The 18,123-nt window shown below is 38.9% G+C and overlaps 4 protein-coding genes across 4 annotated transcripts; 2 read left to right on the plus strand and 2 right to left on the minus strand.

The window, feature by feature from the left end:
- Positions 1 to 1,757: 1,757 nt before the first annotated feature.
- Positions 1,758 to 5,061, minus strand: LOC106328072 (65-kDa microtubule-associated protein 1). Its single transcript, XM_013766430.1, has 8 exons — positions 4,919 to 5,061; positions 4,514 to 4,607; positions 4,222 to 4,428; positions 3,681 to 4,142; positions 2,726 to 3,193; positions 2,563 to 2,650; positions 2,338 to 2,486; positions 1,758 to 2,262 (listed from the first exon to the last, which is right to left on the minus strand). Exons 2-8 carry the CDS (start codon positions 4,583 to 4,585, stop codon positions 2,257 to 2,259), a joined length of 1,452 nt encoding a protein of 483 aa, XP_013621884.1. The 5' UTR covers positions 4,586 to 4,607; positions 4,919 to 5,061; the 3' UTR covers positions 1,758 to 2,256.
- A 1,902-nt stretch (positions 5,062 to 6,963) lies between these two features.
- On the plus strand, positions 6,964 to 7,840 carry LOC106332496. Its single transcript, XM_013770961.1, has 3 exons — positions 6,964 to 7,298; positions 7,381 to 7,533; positions 7,609 to 7,840. The coding sequence occupies exons 1-3, from the start codon at positions 7,026 to 7,028 to the stop codon at positions 7,672 to 7,674; spliced, it is 492 nt and encodes a 163-aa protein (XP_013626415.1). The 5' UTR covers positions 6,964 to 7,025; the 3' UTR covers positions 7,675 to 7,840.
- A 2,233-nt stretch (positions 7,841 to 10,073) lies between these two features.
- LOC106328679 (glucan endo-1,3-beta-glucosidase 12-like) lies at positions 10,074 to 11,885 on the minus strand. The gene is made up of 3 exons (XM_013767170.1): positions 11,768 to 11,885; positions 10,399 to 11,682; positions 10,074 to 10,289 (listed from the first exon to the last, which is right to left on the minus strand). The coding sequence occupies exons 1-3, from the start codon at positions 11,832 to 11,834 to the stop codon at positions 10,255 to 10,257; spliced, it is 1,386 nt and encodes a 461-aa protein (XP_013622624.1). The 5' UTR covers positions 11,835 to 11,885; the 3' UTR covers positions 10,074 to 10,254.
- Positions 11,886 to 15,270: 3,385 nt separating this feature from the next.
- On the plus strand, positions 15,271 to 16,386 carry LOC106333830 (putative F-box protein At5g55150). The gene has a single exon (XM_013772227.1). It carries the CDS (start codon positions 15,276 to 15,278, stop codon positions 16,374 to 16,376), a length of 1,101 nt encoding a protein of 366 aa, XP_013627681.1. The 5' UTR covers positions 15,271 to 15,275; the 3' UTR covers positions 16,377 to 16,386.
- The last annotated feature ends 1,737 nt before the right edge of the window (positions 16,387 to 18,123 follow it).

The following is an 18,123-nucleotide window of genomic DNA, read 5'->3' on the forward strand; positions in this document are numbered from 1 at the left end:
GGGAAGAATCTGAACCCAAGCCCAGAGCAAGCCAGAAAATAGAGACCATCGGCGGTACGAAGAGAAGCCGTAAACCGACGATGCCATCGTTCAGTATCTTGCGCCGAAGATTACCACCTCCATTGCAATCCACTGGGACCGTATACACCCATCTAACCGTAAAATCATTAGAGATGACAGATCGGAAGACGGACAACCCTCCGAAGGAAAAAAATCCGAAGCCACGCTCAGAACCCGGAGCCTAACTAACTAGTTCTTCGAGTAAGATTGGGTTGAAGCGGAAGGATATTCGCTTTATTAGCTAAGGCTGATTGAATTGCTAACTGAACTTAACCTGAGCCGTTAACCGCCCTCAAGTGACGAACCCAAGCTGATGGATTATTTGAGAAGAGCAAGAGGCGGAGCAGGCCACAACCGCCGATACCATTCTGATTTGAAGGATGAGGAGCTCCTGGGGCTAAGGACGTAGCCGAAGCGGACCAGAGATAACTCACCAACGCGCTGCCACAAAGACCCGGCGGGACGAACTGAACCACCACCACCGGAGACCTCCATGCGCTGCCAACAAGGAGAACACAAGACGACACAACAAACAGACCAGAGAGAAACCGAGATTTACCAGAACCGGCGAACCCGGACCTCCAACTCGACACGCAGAGAAGCTCACCCCCAGACACCGCTGGAGGACGAACATGACCGACGAGGAGCTTATCGACGCCGCACGCGCCTCTACGCTCGAAGCATCTAACAAAGCGCAAAGGAAAATTTCCGGCTTTACTCCATCAGAGTCTGGGTGACCACAACGCTGGAGGAGACCGTCCTCAAGCCGCCTCAGCCGTCGCGAACCGTAGATCTGAACAAGAGCAAACCAGATCTGAAGCGCTAGCCAGCCACTCCCTCAGCCGTAGAAGACGGAGACAACAAGGGAAAACACCGAGAAAAAACTGAGATCCCGGCGGCCGCAACGGAGGCGGCGACCGCCAGAAAAAACAAGCCAAACCCTTGTGCCGCTGGTAGAGAGAGGTTGGAGCGTTCACAGGGAGAGAGAGGTGCCGAGGCCCCGTTCCACATAGCGTAGAGTTTAGTTGACGAGAGTTATTTTCAATATCCATGACTATTTCTTATAAAACACTAGTAGTATTTGTCAGAGTGTGAGCAAAATATGTAAAAACAATTCGTGGTATTAATATTCATGGCAAGTCAACAATTTTTTTATTAATGGATTATAATTGATACGAATGTGAATTCCATATGAAGATGCCATGAATATTACAAACTTTTATCAAAGTCGCAGTGACTTAGGAGCAACGTGTGCTCCTAATATGTGTTTAGTGTGTGAGAAGGATCAATATCGCACTCGTTGGTCCTAAAAAAAATATTATGTAAGCACTCATATGTGTAAATTATTGAAAGTATTTCTCAATATCTTTATGCGAAAAAATCACTTTATTAACCTTTTTGTGAACCCAAAGTAATCAGCTGCTCTCTCGACAAAGGTAGAACACATGTGTAACGGCCCGATCCCCCGGCGTTCGACCGGGGTTATCGAAAGGGCGTTATGGACATGTGTCTACTCATTTAGACAACCATACGTGTCCCGTTACTGGTCCCAAGAGTCGACGGACGCATAACCTTCTTTGAAATACCGTCACACCCACATCCATATACTTGTACTTACAGTCATGCGCACAGGAAAATGAAAAGGGAGGGATGAGCAACAAGTTACTCAGTGAAGTGACTCTAGACCAGTGTAAGGTAAAAAGGTAGGTTTTCAAAGTCAAGATGGTACCAACTATTAAAACAACACTAACAAGATGCACATATTCTACTCTCAAGTGTTTTTTTTTTGTCTTATCTCAGGTGGTTTCATAGAACTCCCTCTCCCTAAAACCAACTCACAAACATAGTGAAAAAAAAAACTACAGATCTTTCCCTTTCTTATCTTCACGGTGAAGCTGGAACTTGATCTGCAGCACCAGTACCCGGAGATGAAGCAGCTTCTTCTTTCGAAATAGCAACGTAATTTGTAGGAGCAGCCGGCCTGTTGAGACTCTCCCTTCTCCCTCCTTCCTTTGCAACAGACCTGCTTCCGTTCTGGTTTGCATTCAATGATAAACGCCGGTTTGGTGTTCCATTGGCTCCTCCGTTGTTAGCTCGTGCCCCCACCGGTTTCTTTGCACTGACCGGTCTCGCAGGGCTTGGCCTGGTGCTGAAGGCAGTGTCTTGCTCTACGTGTGGCTGTTCTTGAACCTTCTTTTATTCCTGTTCGTTAAGACAAAACATGGGTTTATTGCATGTCATGTTCACTTTATATAGAGTAGAAGTGATGAACTTTACCCTCAGCCTCCGTTTCTCATCTTCTCGTTCTTGCCTAAGCATACCGTACTCGTCTAACATAGCTAGCAGAGGAACACCATCGTATGCAAAGGACATGTTGTGTTCCTCTTCCCAAGCTCTTGTCTTGGCAACCAATGTATCAACCATTGCTTTTCCACAAACATAAAGATCCGTTAAGACAAGAAAAAATCTTCAAGTGTAATCTTTAACTTCTTCTACACTTACCAGGAATCTTGCTAACCAGAACACGAGCTTTCTCAGCTCTCTTGAGGTTCAAATGAGCGCCTCTACTTGCGCTGTACCTGTTCTGATCCTGTTCTCAAGAACCAAACTCAAAGTTAATGTTTTATGATGTATCATAGTGTTTAAAAAAGAATGCATTATTTACCCTATTGTAGTCTTCTAACCAGCTCTCTTCTTCACAAGCAGACATCCATTTCTCAACACGGTCCAAAATATCCTTCCTACTAAACGCTTCTTCTTTGGCCTTAGCTATCTGACTATCCATATCTGCCAATAACTCAGTAGGCTCAACGTTTCCAGAGTCAATCAGTGACATGATCCTCTCGCGAGCAGATTCAGGGTTTGTTTCCACGTGAGCGCGAGCGTATATCTCCTCAAGCTCAGTCTGTTTCTTGAAAGCTATTTCCTTCATTCGGCTAGCTTTCAGCTGGTCAAGCCTATTCACTTCAACCTCGGCCTGCTTGATCAGATCATGTGCAAGAGCACCTCGTGTAGTGACCTCATCTACTGAAGCTGAGATGTTACAAGTAACATAATCAAACAGATCCCTTTTCTCATCAGGAGTATCCATCAGGTTCCATAGATCAATTAGCTGAGTAGCCAGCTCTTGAAGCTGAAAAACAAGATACACAAATTCTCATCATCTTTGCATGTTTCAGCTCAGATAATGATGCAGAGTAGGGCTGGGATTTTGAACCGAACCAAAACCGCCGAATCGAACCAAAAGTTTTGGTTAGTTCGGCTAGGAGTTCGGTTCGATTCGGTAGGCTTTTTTAAAAAGTTTGGTTTTCGGTTTGGTTAGACAATCGTTACTTTGGTTTTCATATAAAAAGAAACAAAAAGAATTATAACTAAACCATACGAAAAAACCCGAACCGAACTAATGGAACTAACCAAATTTCAAACCAAACTTATCCGAAATTTTAGCAAAATTAAACCAAAATATAACCGAAATCAAAGACTTCAGTAGGATTTTCAAAACTGAATATTGAACCAAACTTTATTCCAGGTAAATTCATAAAATTTATGTTGAACCAAACTAACCAAAAACCGAACTACCCGAACCCGCAGGCCTAGTGCATAGAGATTTGTCTTTTTACCTTTTGTAGCCTTTGCTTCTTATCATCTTTAAGAGTCAATACTGTTTTAGCCAACCTCGAAAGCGTCTCATTGCTAATGCTCTTGGCCTGGACACTGGTTTCTTCATCTAAGCTCGGATGAACTTCTTTGACAGTGTTTAAAAAGTCCAAACCAAGAACAGCGCATAGATCATGAACACTACTCACAAACTCGAGCACCTTCTGCAGCCTATCACTCTTCTCTTTCTGAAGCTCTTGGAGTTGGCTATGGAAATCATCTAGTTTCTTCAGAGACAAATCAGACTCATCGACTATAGGAACCTCACTGCTCAAACCACCAGCAATCTCTCCACAGATCTTCTGGATTTGTGATTGTACATCAGAGAACTCTCTGACTCTCTCATCTTTCTGTTGCCACAGTTGTTCAAGAGCAGGGGCTATAGCAGCAAGCTGTTCTTTGATCGTTCCAGAAGACTTGTCCGGCTGCAACAAAAACACATGTATCATCAGTTACATGTTCCACTTTTAAAGTTTGGGACAAGAAGAAGAAAAAAAAACTTACAATGTCATTAACAAAGCTTTTGTCTCCAAGAGAGGTTGTGAGGCTGGATTGTTCAGCATTGGCATCTGATAAGGTTTGAAGAAGCTCTGCTCTGGATTTGGCAGCCTGCTCAACTTTCCTCTTGTAGACATGAAGACACTCTTGCTCTATTTGAAGAAGTAGCTTGTCTCGTTCCTCGTCGCTCTCACCAACTTCATCCCAAATTTCCTATTGAACAAAAAGTTTTTTCACATTACACAGAAGGTTGAGTAAAAGCCATGCAGGTTATATAGGAGATGATTGTGAGGTTTACCTGCAACTTTTGAAGTAAGGTACCACAAGTAATCTCCCCAAGATGAGGACTTTCAGCATCAGTGGCCACCATTGTTACGAAATCAGAAGGTTTTCTGCAGACAAGATCAGACCAAATTTACTAGGTGGAGACTACCATGACTAAACTAGCTTCACACAGTGATTAATGAACATTGCTCTCCACAGACCAAACAGTCAAAACATTATTTTTAAGCGTGACCCAGAAAGCTTAAGAATGTAAAACCTACAAGCCGATCAAGCAGAGTAAAAAATCAATAGATAACTGAAATAAAAACACGAACTTAAGGGAATCAAAACAGCATTGGTGATGAAACCAAGGCAATCAAGAACTAAAAGAAAGAAAACCTCACAGTAAGAAAAAAAAAGAGAGAGAAGATTTAGTTACCGAGATTGACACTTCCAACACTCTTCTTCTTCTTGTTGTAGATCTGAAGCTCTGTGACGACAATATAAACTCACTATTGGGAGTGAGAGAAAATGTTATTGAAGGGAACAAATTTATCTATGGATGGGAGAGGTGGAAGAGACGGGGAGGTGGTGTGGGACCCATAACTTTTGTAGTACGATTGGAAACTCCAATTAACAAACAGCCAAAAACAAATATTTAACCCCTATTTCCCTGCTCTATTACACAACATGACACTGTTTACAGACGCAACTGTGTCTTCTACTCTTCCTTGATTTTGGTGCTTTGCTTGTTTGACCACACAAGTTTAGATACTTTCTTAACAAAGACAAACATACAAATGTCTCTATAATAAAAATGGAATTATATATGCAGTTTGAAAAACTCATGACGCTGTATCTTTTTGATCAAAAAAAAATACAATACAAAGTTCGTATAAAAATGATGGGAATTCTTTGTAAACCTGCCAGCAATTTTACACACGTTGGAGATGGGTTAGAGGCGATGTAATAATTATAAGGATTGGTAATGAAAATTAACATTTCGTTTTTTTTTTAGTTTGAAGTTTGAACAAAATCACGGGAAGTAGCTTTGGCAAAATACCGGTAAAACAAGCAGTAAAAGTTATGAGAGGGAACGCTAATTAGTCGAGAGTCAAATAAACCAAACTAGAAAAGATAAAGAGTTATGTGACAAACAAACAAACAAACAAGTCATAGTCAATGTTAGTTGGCAAATTTAATATGAAATCGACATATATACTTATACATATGCCATATATTGATAAAACACAGATTATAAAATAAAATAGAAAGTGAACAAAAACTATAAAATAAAAATGGTATTCCTAGAAATCATTTATTGCAACTGATGAATTAATATTTCGAACAATTGTCAATTATAACTTTTATGTTGTGATACAAAAACTAAAAAAATCAAAGCTTTTTGCAATAATTCGAGAACAAAAATGCTCATACAAACCAGAACATGCCAATCATGAAACATACATTACTATGCTAATCAACGATCGAGTAATGTAATGAATGTCAGCTCGTTCTTTTAACCATTCTAGCACTTTTTGCTCCTTCTCGTGTACCTAAACCACCAATTCAAGAAGAAAATCTCCTCTCAGTTATCTTACTTACAGAGTTACAGTCAAGTAAATGATCCTACTTAGTTCACGAGAGAACTAACCTCGTCTTTTTCACACGTTCCTCATCGTACTCTTGTTTATGTTTCTTGAACTCTATGATCGGGTTCGGGTTCTCAAACTCTCAACTAGTTCATCTGTTGAGAACTTCAACCAAATTTTTTGACAACGTTTTTGTTACTATTTTTATTTTGTTTTGTTACTCTCTCAGGAGACAAGACTCTTTGGCAACAATTTTCACAGTACCTGCTTCGAGGGTGCGCCAGAGGTGCAATAGCAAAGGGCCCTACTTTCTTTTACCACAATTTCTTTAAAATTCAGGGTCCAATTTTTTCTGAAACTGTTGTTATCCAACAAATATACAGAGGAATGCGAACTAAAGAAAAAAAATATGTGTGGCTTTGGGTTGAAAAGAGAAACCACAAACACGTGACTTTAAACTATTTAATACTACAACTCACAAATTTTTTACAAGTCATTGATTTCCTGGTTTTAACATTATTTTAAGCAAAATTTTTACGGATCTATGAATTGTACAGCACAGGGTCTACCAACACTTTGAGCCGGGCCTGCTGGAACTTCAACACTCAATTTCACCAAGAGATTGAACACTGCATATCCATTCTCATTCATACCAAAACCCAATCCCACACAGACAAATAGACAGACAACAAAGCTTAAAGTTTCTCTAGCTTTATTTTTTTTAACACCAGCTTAAAGTTTTTCTTTACACGTGAATTTGGCACTTTTGTTTCGTTGACCCGGAGATCAGCGGGAAGCTGGGTCTTCCTTAAAGCTGTGTAATTTACATATATGTCCTTAACCAGCTGGCGCTTTAAAACGCTGCGTTTCTAAAGACAGAGAGAGTAGTTTAATAAAGCAACTATATTCTTGTCCGAGCAGTGACAGCGAGAGAGAGAGAATTTGCTTGCGGAGATGGAAGGCGTAGGGTCGAGACTGAGCCGGACGACAAGATACAGTGGTCCGTCCGCGACGGCAGTTTTCAGCGGTCGTGTAAGGAAGTGGAAGAAGAAGTGGGTTAGTGTCTCAACTTCATCCGTCGGCATTTTCCGAGCATCTAAGCCCAACGGTCGAAGCGATTCTCAACACCATATGCTTCTCCATAAGTGGACCCCACTTTCCTCGACGACGGTTACTGACTCCGGCGAGACGGAGGAGCCGCCTAAGAAAAGATTCAGATACGCTCCAGTAAGCTTTCCCAAATTGGAAAAAGAAGAAAACTATTTTAAGGGCTTTTCTTGTGTGGTAATGATTCTATTGATATTTGTAGATTGCGATGCTTGAGAGTAGAGAGAAAGTGGCCAGTAAGGATTCTGAAGCTGAAGCTTTAGGGGAAGAGAGTGATGAATTTGACACTGATGAATCTCCATTGCACAAAGGCTTTGAGCTGGACATGAACATGACAGACACCGACCAAACTAAGGTGATAAGCTTTCAAAGCCAGCTATATTTAACTGGTATGGTATGAAATTACATGTTCTTGTTACTTCCTCTGCAGGAAGCAAAAACAACTCGTCACTGGAGACTGGGACTGTGTCTGAATTCTCAAGGGGCTGAAGAATGAAGAGAATCATATTAAAATTGGGATGAAGCAACAGTATGTAAAAGTCTCAGGATTTGGTATTGTTGTAGCTATTAATGTCTCATGATGTGACTTATTCTAGGCTTTTGTTGCACTTTGATCCTTCTGGATCTTTAGGTATGGTGTCTCTAGTTAGAGGAAAGCTCTATATGTGTAGTATGAGTATGACTAAGTAGCCTGCCTCCATCAGAATCATTTCGTATCATTCTTATGGATTTGATGTTCCATTTTTACAACTTTATGTAAACTCAAATTTCATTGAAGATAAAGGTTCAAATATAAACACCTAAACAGGATAAACAAACTGCAGGCTTCACCCGAAATGGGCAAGCAAAAAAAGGAAAGTTCCCCACCTCCCCCCACAAAAACATCAGTCCTCTACTCTGGACCCAAGGATCTTATAATACTTCTCCATCTCCGTCTCAGAGGCCTCTGCTTTCGTTAACAAACACTTTGAAAAGCCATTGAGGAGGTCCAGCTGCAACATAAGAATGCTGTCGGTTCTGTCTAATCACGCTTTGGGCAATGAAGGAAGCTCCTCTATTGGCTCCTCGAGTTATCACCAATAGTTGAACTTCATTCAACCCCGCTAGCGCTCCAAATTCCTTCTCAAATTGTCCTGCAAATATTATCTTATTGAGACGTAGACTTGACATGCTTTCTACTGCCTACAAAATAGCCTTGAGGTTCGCTTCTTCTTTGTTTCTCACTCCGGCCATGGAGCTTCTACTATGGAGTAAAACCACCCATCTGTCATTCCTTACAACCCACGCCAGTCCCAAAATTTTGGATCGTGAGTCCCAGTCTGCCGCAATATTGCACATGCTCCATCATTTTGGTTTCTCCACCGCAGATATCCCCTCCTCTGCTTTAGTGATCTCTTCCTCTACACTTTGCGCTAATGCCCATTCTTCTGAGTCCAAGAAAGCCTTACGGGCGATCTCCAAAGCACTCCAGTCGGTACCTTTTAAAAGGAGCTCATTCCTACTCTTCCATATATTCCAGATTACCCACGGCCAGGCTCTTTTCTTTTCTTTTCTTTCTCCCCACCTCTTCTTTTTAATTCCATACAATAGTTAAGATTTTGGAAGATGGACGACTCATGGAAGCCGTTTCCATTTTTATAACTTTATGAAAACAAATGTTACAGAACCAGGGCTTCTCTGGAAGTGCAGCAATGAGATCTTGTTCATCCTATGAATACGCGAAGCTGAGAAACAGAGAGTTTTCAACTATAGAAAATAAAAAAAATAACAAAATTTTCAGGAAGGTGTTAAAAGTTATAACAAAAAGCTGAACTCTCTGGTTGTTTTGAGTTTCTCAAGCTTCAGACTCTCTCTCGCTTACTTGATTCCCAACCGCGCAAGTAACACAAACCTCAGCTGGTCTTTTAACTCGATCAGACAACGTGTATTCAGACTGCAGAATACGGAAACAAACAATTACAAAAAGATAGCATATACTTAAAAGAGTTATCAAAGCAAGAAAGAGAGCAAATCGTAGATAGTTTTGTACCTTTAGGACATGAGCAAATGTGCCTTCTGGTTTCGAAGCATCTGGGACATGGAACACTACGTTATGCCTTGTTGGATCAAACGGTTCATTTAAAGGGATTTTCTTCACCAAACCAGATTTCTTAAGCACCAGCAGTTTCACAGATGAAATTGCCTTCTATGAACCAGTCTCATCGTATGATCTTTGTTTTACCTCAACGAACAAATATAACGCATGTTTTATTAAACCTCTGCTAGTTGTTTCTCAGTCATCTCCACTCGTAAAAGGGTTATCAACAGTGGAGCAGCACCAACCGAATCTTTTGAAGTGTCCATCTTTGAAAAGCTCTCCTTGACAACAGAAGTTTATGAGATGCATTTCAGAAGTTCATCATTGAGTTCTAAATCAGACTTCCCTTTCACATTCATTGCTTACAGATTTTCACGCCCATGAAATTATCTCTGCTTCATCAAAATAAAAGCATCTTGTGAAATTTTCAAGAGGTTAAAAAGAAAATTGTCAAGTGGTTTCTTTGTTTGAACTTTGAGCCACTGCATAGGCTATTAGCCGATTGGTTGCTAACTCAGCATAATTGTACCGATTCTAGTTGCGACAGATTTCACTAATAAATATATCCGAAACGATTGATCTTTTTTTGGAAATGTCATTTTAGCCGTGTGTATATCATTTGTCCATAATGATAGATTAACGATTACACTAAACAATGTTGTTAATAGATTGCGAATATAATACAATACGTATCCGTAAGATGAACGACACATCGATCGATCGATCGAACTAACATTCGAGCATCGAGTAATTAAATGTCACAGTGCTGGATGAAATTTGATTTCGTGTATATACTAGCTCGTACGTAGAGGTTGAAGTTAAGAAAAAAATACTGAGAACTCTATTAAACGATGAAACCAGCCAAATATACAATAGCGAAATGAATTCTACGCATATAAATAAATAAATAATCATTACTCGAATGAGAAAACAGTGTACTCTTAAATAAATAACGAGAAAATGCTACTAATTTAATCCGCTCGATACTCCATAACCATTTCATTGCCCGGTTGGAAACTCGCATTTCCCGTACTCTACAAACACGAATTGAGCAAGATATAACAAATCAATTTAACACACGTAAAACTGATTAGTGTTAATAAAAATGATCATTTTGAGAAAGAATAGGAATAGAGTACGTACTGGGAGGTTGCGAGACCACGTACGCTGCACCACCAAAGTCACACGTGCCAATACCACGTGAGTTCTTCTGATAGTAACTGTTGAACGCGTAAGAAGCGTGCGCCTCTAACGACTCCGGATCGTAACACGTGGCACCCTTTTGAATCGGACGGCAATCAGCGCCTCCTTCGCCGCAAGCGTAGTCGAGAGCTTCCTGAAGCTTCTCCTTCGTCGTCTTCCCGTTCGCCACGCACCACGTCTGTCCCACGTGCGGCGACGGCGTATTCACCGGGACCTTCACTTTGCTATCGCTCACCGGCGTTACCGTAGCGGAGAACGGAACGTCGTACACTTTGTTCTCGTTCGGGTAAAACAACCCGTAGTTTCTCTCCGACGTGGGCCCCGTTTTCTGGTTCTCGTTAAATAGAGCGAACAGATAGACGTTAAGCGGCTCATTCGGTTTTAACGGCGTTCCGTTACCCGTCAACACTCTTTTCACTAACCCGCCGTTATAAGCCGCCGCGTTAGCCGAGCCGGCGCCGATCTCGTTCTCGTCTCCTGCAGAAGGCCATCCCGTCTCCGTCACCACGAGCTTGAGGTCGTTGAATCCCACGGCGGCCATGGCTGCGTAAACGGCGTCGATTTGCGCGTCGAAGAGACTGTTGTACTTCAAACCGTTACCGGAATCTACATTGCCGGCGTTCTCCTTGAACAACGCGTAATCCAACGGGATCTTATCGGCGTTAGCCGCGTACGCGAAGAACGGGTAAGCATTCACCATCGGATGCGACGACGTTTTGCGGAGGAGATCGAGCATTGGTTTAATAACCGGTTCGATTAAATCCGGTTTAAACGAACCGGCGGAGGGTGGATACGAATTCGCCAACGCGCTCAACGCAATCGGCGACGAGATCTTAACCGATTCGTCGAGATTGAACTTAACCAAAGAGCTGTGAACGTTCGTCATAGCTGCGACGAGGTACTTCGTCGTGTTCTTGGGATCGACGAACACTTCGTTCCCGACGGCGATCGCTTCGATATCAGTCGCCGGCGTGTACTTCTTCACGTTCTCCTGGACCCATTTGTCGGTGTAGCTCTGATCCACGGCGGCGGCGGTGAGATTCTCGTTGGGGAGCGAGACGACGACTTTGATGCCGGAGTTTGCGAGCGCGATTAGGACGGTTTTGTCGGTGTCGAAAAGCTTGACGCGGTTGATTCCTTGGGATTTCAGAAGCTCAACCACCTTCTCCGGCGCCGGGAGGTTGTCTGCTATCCGGCCGTAGTTCACACCGATCATCCCAGAATCTGTATAAGAAACAAAAATAAATGAAGATGATAAGAATACGACACGTGGAATACTCGTGAAGAGGAGATGATGATGAAGATTAACCTGCATGTGTGAATGGGATTGCTGAGAAGCATGAGAGTATTAGGACAGAGAGAACTAAGACGGCCATTGTCGCAGAGATTGAGAAATGTTTGTGTTTTCGGATGAGGCGAAGCTGTTGGTTATATAGTGGATGTGAAGAGGGAGGTGGAGGGAGTGGGTAGGACCCACGTGAGATGTTACTCGGTGACGTGTGAAAGTTAAATATTAATTTTTATTTTTACTGCAAATTTGACCGTTTCAATCGTACTGATTGGAGCTGTACCAAAAATGTTGTCAGATGGTGGGTACGTGACAAAATTACCATTCAATTTAGATCGTTTATTTAATATTATTACTGCAGCTTTGTATGCTTTTGGAGGATTTTCTTAACGTTATGTATGATTATAAAAATGGATTGCAGTTTTCTCTTTTATCACGTTAGATCACGTAATCTGACAAGAGAGTAATTATATATATTAATAAAATATTTTTGAATTTTAATAATGGTATGAAATGCAGCGTTAATGAAAACCCACTACAAACTTTGAGCTATACGTAACTCGGTCAACATGTTCACTAAAGGCAAATTAACCATATATTTATTCGATGTTAATAACCAATGGTATTAATAACTTGTTGGAAAACAGCTGATATAACCGTTAAAGTTATAATTACAATTATATATAGACGACGAATCTGGTCGGAGTAGGGATAAATGTGATCTGACGCATTAACTTATCAACCCTACCATAATAATTTGATAAATTTTCTGGTTTATTATTGGAGTATTACTATCTCAGTTGTAGTTTTACCAAGCAGGTGTTTTGACGCTTTCAACGTTAACTAATAGTCTCTTCATTTTTTAATAGATGACATTTTAAGATTATGCACATAGATTTAATTTATTTATTTTTTATATTTTCTAAACAAAAATATTATTATTTATTTACTTAACCACAATTTAACAAATAATAAAATAGAATAGATAATATCACGGATTATATAATATTTGTTGTTAATAAATTTTACATAGGAAAAACATCATCTAATTTGGAAAAGAAAATTTTCAAAAAAATGTCAAGTATTGAAAACAGAGAGAGTATTATTTTAATTTGTTTTGATGTAACTACAAATACCTTATTTAAAAATCCTTTGGTTTTAATATTTTTCTAAATTTAGTCAATAATCCTTGTTGTAACTAACTACAATTACAATATTAAAGTATTTCTACAATTTGTATTTAAAGTCAAAATAAACATATATAGTTACTCAAATTTATATTAATTTTATAAAAATAGTTCTCTTTATGTATTACTAAAAAGTGTCAAAATGACATTTTTAATGATTTGGATGAGTAATATTTACTAATTTTTTTTTTCAAAAAAATATATTTACTACATAATCAATTCATAATGTTAAAGAGCATTTTGTCTTGTCCTCGAGTGAAGAATCTACCACAATGGAGCCATGTGCCATTGTCCTGTCTCCTAAATTTGAACGTTATAGCTATCTCTCGTTTCCTCTTGACAAAAAAAAAAGCCATCTCTCGTTTCCAACGTCTCTTTTTCCTACATCAAGTCCATTTTTATTTTTTGGAGAACTCCCAGATATTCCGTCCTTTTTGCCTCTTTGGATGTATTAGACAGTGACAAAAAAAAGGATGTATTTTATAATGCAGTGATCGAAGGACTGTATTCAGAATTTAAATGACATGTATAAATCGTCGACGAAAAAAAACAAAAAAAATGACATGTATAAATACTTAATATTACATTGTGTTATTTATACCTTCCATGTAACTTGTATATTAGATTTAGATGTAGCAACTTGGATTTAGAGTTTTAAAAGTGTTATTTTTTTATTTTATTTTTTTGTCAATAAAAGTGTTATAATATGGAAAATATATATTTGTATCACTTCTACCTTGAATATAATTCGATTTATCTAATGAACGCGTTCAGATGTGTCATGTGTGGAAAGAACGAACCTTGTAGGTTAATTAGCTAAACAAACACCAGTATAATTAAAAAATCAAACTAAATGGTCCATATATTTGGTGCCCATCCTAGGACAAGAACAATATTTGAGAAAAAAAAAAGTTTGTAGAGTTTAGTCCTCCTATACAAGTTGAACACTACTGCTAGCTATACAAAATTTTAATGAAATTTACGACTAAAGTCAGTAGATACTTAGACAAGTATGCATTTAAAATTTTGAATATTAGCAAGAATCTGCATACGCAAGTTTAGTCGACACATGTCTTATGATAAACTAATTTTTTTCGATCTTAATTTCATAACTGGTGACATCCTAATATGCTATCTTAATTTAAGACTAAGAGTACTATCTTTTCATTTTTGTTTAACAGTTTTTAATGATGATTTTAATTTTATATTTTGCGATTCTTACTATATAAAGCTAAATTTTGTTGTTGTTGTTGTTGTTGTTGTTGTATAACGCTAATTTGACAATTCAAAAGATCGTACCAATATATATATGCTCAATAGTCAATCCAATGTATATATATATGGTAACTGTTACAGAATCGAAACTGGTTTGAGCTTTGGTGTTTGAGACCTAAACAATAAAAACAAAATCAGACATCATATGGAAATAGTATACTTTAATTAAATGATCGTTATATGTTTTCGTGCGTTGCATGCCGGTTTAGTCATTTAGATATAATGATTCCATACATAACAATATAATTTCTGAATCATGAAACTAAACTTTATTTTTCTATATATTTTTATGGTGCTGGTCGACATAGTACAATATGCTTTCGCCCATGCTCGAAGTCGGTAAGCTCTCGTTTACACGGAACTGAAAAATGATTACAGTGTCCATGAAACATTATATTATACAGAGAAATGTCACTTTCACATTGACTTCTTTCTAACTGTTATGGCCCTATCCTAAATATGAACGTTAACTAAAAGTCTTCCTAATAATTTGCTTATATATAATCACATTTTCTTATCAACCAAGAAAAATAATTCAATGCGGTAGGTCACTTGAATGCTGTCCGTTCAGTCCACCAAGACGAATTTTAGATAGGAATGTTAATTAGCTGTTTGTCGTCATGGTTCACGGTATGATACAATGCTACTATATAAATGAAATAACTGTAAATGTGCCTATTAGAGTGTCGGGTTGCAAATAGCAGTCGTCACGAAACAAAGATTATTAAACCATTCAGACACTACGTCGAACATGAGCTGCCGTGTTGCCGTGCTGCCGTGTTGCTAATGGCTTCAATCTGTTCTGCTTTTAGTGGTCTTTATGATTTTACTACGACGGTGTGATGCTATCACTGGATCCTATATTGTTAATGGGCTTTAATTATTTTTTTTCAATTGATTAAAAAGTGGTAACTTAAACGAAAAGCTACTTTCGCCGAGTTTTGTAATTGTCAAAACTTGCTCCGCACGTTTGCTTGCCGCGCAAGTTTCTCGTGGCTTTATAAATAACTTCCTTGTCATTTTACAAGCTTTGACCGTTTCATATCTACATCAATAAATTAATAACAATGGCTGTATTTTCATCTTCTTGCTGGTCAGACTTGCTCCCGGAGCTTATAGAAGCTGTATTCCACAGCCTAAACGATGCTAGAGACATCCTTAACTGTGCCACCGTCTGTTCTTCTTGGAGATATTCTTCTTCCGCCGTGTACAGTCGCAAGTTTGTTCCATTTCTCTTTGTTTCCCATCCCTCCTCTGTCGTTGAAGAAGCTCAATGCTCTGATGGATTTAGAATCATATCTCCGGAAAAAATGGTTTTCTCCGGTAATGATCAGAGATGGATTTGTGGAAGCACAGGAGGGTATCTATTAACTGTCAATGTTTCTTTCCCATTTGAGGTAAACTTACAGAACCCGTTTACGAAGACGGTTGTTCCTCTGCCACCATTGGCGTCTTTCGAGGACGTTCAACGGTTGCTTCAGTTCCAAGCTATCTCTCAGCATTCTGGAACCCTAACCCTAATTAAGAAGTTTGTAAAGAAAGCAGTTTCTTCGCCAAGTTTATTAGACCCTGATTGGGTTGTGGTCATAATCTACGACACCGATGGAGGAAAACTAGCCTTCTGCAGACGCGGAGATAAACAATGGACGGGTTTGGAGTCTGATCACGTAGATGACATTGTGTTCTGTAGTGGCGTCTTCTTCGCAATGGATAGAACTGGAAGGATATATCAGTGTGAACTTAGCCCTAACAATCCAAAAGCTATTCCTCTATGCAGCGCCTCCCCGTTTCGGTATGATCCTTGCAAGAAATACTTTGCAGAGTCGGATTATGGCAAACTGTGGGTGATTCTACAGAAGCTAGACGTTAGTGATGATTATGATTTCACAACGTATTTCGAGATTTATGAATTGAACTCAGATACGAAAGAGTGGACTAATGTGAGAAGCTTGAGAGGAAGAGCTTTGTTCTTGAGCCCTCAAGGTAGATGTATAGCTGTTTCAGCAGGTGAAACAGGATCTAGAGGGTTCATCAATGACAACTCTGTTTACTTCATCGACGGAAGTCTAAGCGTTTTTGAATGGGAGAGTAAACAAATCAAGAAGCTTTACGAGTCAAGGTTTTGTAATTGTATGTTTTGGGTCACACCTGCAGATGTTCTTCAATAGGTGAAAGACTAATGTATCTTAGGGTTCATAGTTTTCGTATTGCATAGTAAATATTTTATATTTCTGTTCGAGTTTTGATTCTCGTTATACATTTGTCATTATAGATTTGGTAATGGTTGTTGTGTAACAGAAGATAAAGTTATATGAGATTTTTTCCAGCATCTATCTTCTTCGCAATACATATTTTTATTCATCAAAGATTAGGTCATTGTAAGACTGTGACAAAGTACTTTGTTAACCTAATCACCCAGTGACAAAAAAAAAAAGTTAACCTAATCACCATTCTTACTAACCAATCCGTGACTACAAGAGAACCAGAAGGTAACCAAACCGACGGATTTGAGAGATTGACAAAACGAGAGCAAACATGCAGTTCTCTCTCACACCTTAACGGAATCTTACGCTAAGGGAAATATAGATGCAAATGGTTTTTAAACAAAGTGACATTGTTGTAATTTCTCAGATGATCACGAGTTTGTCTTGTTTGTGTGATCTCTGTTTTTAGATTACTAGCCTGCTCTGCTTTGGGTGTGGTTATGGTGGGGATATGTATGTACATTTTATTGGTGCCCTTGTAGCCAAAGACTTTGAATTAACTATGACAGAAAAAATACAATTTGAGAAACAGTCCAATTCCATTTGTTTATAATATATACTAGTTACTATTCTCTCGTTCCAAAATAAATGATGTTTTAAAGAATTTTTGATGTTTCAAAATAAATGATATTTTACTATATTTATATTAATTTTAGTTTTATTAAAAAGCACGTGAACAATAATGTTTTATACTTATTTTTAAGAATTGATTAAATTAATTTTTGGTTTAAATTTCTAATGTTACTTTTTTGGATATAGCGTATGGCTTAATTCTTGTGCGTACACCTAAAAGATCAACTATTTTAGAACGAAGGGAATATTAAACAATCCTTGTGTTGAACACGAGAGCTCAAAGACCATCCACTTAGAGCATCATTAACCCTATAACTCCATTTAGGTTTCTTAATGAGTTGTTTAATAATAAAAGTGAATCAAGAAATTTAATTAAGAAATCCAAAGATTTTGAGACTTATTGGGAGTTTCTAACTATGTTTCCTAATCCTTAACCTCCATCGGAATCGAAGACGAAATTGACGGTGAGCTTCGTCAGAATCGAAGAGGCAGTCGACGGATGAGGCTTCATGAAGGAAGAAGGAGTCTGGGGTGGTTCTATGTTCGGTGCGACTTTCTTCCAAGACTCCACAAACGTCTGCCGACGGAACTTCCGTTGAAAAGGCACGAGCCGTCGCCGATTTCGAGGATCCGGCGGCGATCCGTCGTAGAAGAGGCGAGAAGCTTGTCTAAACATGGAGGTGATTTGGTGATGATGAATTTATTTCGCAGATGAGAGAGACGAAGACGATAAGAAGAAAAAAGAAAGAAAAAAGAAAAAAAATCAAAAACACAATATGCTGACACGTGTGGTAAGGATCTCCTTTGTGATCGGTTGCAAAAACCATGAATTAAGGATCGGTTATATGAATTTAATTTTGTTTCCATTTAATTAAATGCCTAATTTTCTTTAAAAACCCTACTAAGAATCTGGGATAATGGTGGTCTTAGAGCATGTTTACCGGTGTTTCTTAAGTATGTTTCTTAGGTTATTTACAATTAAAAGAAAAAGAAAAAAAGAAAAAATCAGAAGAGACGTCCCTTGATTAAGAGAACCAAGATACGTCGCTTAGGTTGTACGTGTCACAAGCAGAGGAGA

This window comes from Brassica oleracea, chromosome C3, assembly GCF_000695525.1.
Source record: "Brassica oleracea var. oleracea cultivar TO1000 chromosome C3, BOL, whole genome shotgun sequence".
Taxonomy (NCBI): Eukaryota; Viridiplantae; Streptophyta; class Magnoliopsida; order Brassicales; family Brassicaceae; genus Brassica; species Brassica oleracea.

Excerpts from the sequence above, each read along its gene's own strand:
- LOC106328072 (XM_013766430.1), bottom strand. The coding sequence starts at position 4,585 with ATGGTGGCCACTGATGCTGAAAGTCCTCATCTTGGGGAGATTACTTGT. Across the intron at positions 3,194-3,680 it reads AGAAGCAAAGGCTACAAAAG|CTTCAAGAGCTGGCTACTCA; the intron begins GTAAAAAGACAA and ends CTTGTTTTTCAG. Across the intron at positions 2,651-2,725 it reads GGTTAGAAGACTACAATAGG|GATCAGAACAGGTACAGCGC; the intron begins GTAAATAATGCA and ends TCTTGAGAACAG.
- LOC106332496 (XM_013770961.1), top strand. The coding sequence starts at position 7,026 with ATGGAAGGCGTAGGGTCGAGACTGAGCCGGACGACAAGATACAGTGGT. Across the intron at positions 7,299-7,380 it reads AAAGATTCAGATACGCTCCA|ATTGCGATGCTTGAGAGTAG; the intron begins GTAAGCTTTCCC and ends TGATATTTGTAG. Across the intron at positions 7,534-7,608 it reads CAGACACCGACCAAACTAAG|GAAGCAAAAACAACTCGTCA; the intron begins GTGATAAGCTTT and ends CTTCCTCTGCAG.
- LOC106328679 (XM_013767170.1), bottom strand. The coding sequence starts at position 11,834 with ATGGCCGTCTTAGTTCTCTCTGTCCTAATACTCTCATGCTTCTCAGCA. Across the intron at positions 11,683-11,767 it reads AATCCCATTCACACATGCAG|ATTCTGGGATGATCGGTGTG; the intron begins GTTAATCTTCAT and ends TTTCTTATACAG. Across the intron at positions 10,290-10,398 it reads CGTGGTCTCGCAACCTCCCA|AGTACGGGAAATGCGAGTTT; the intron begins GTACGTACTCTA and ends TCGTGTTTGTAG.
- LOC106333830 (XM_013772227.1), top strand. The coding sequence starts at position 15,276 with ATGGCTGTATTTTCATCTTCTTGCTGGTCAGACTTGCTCCCGGAGCTT.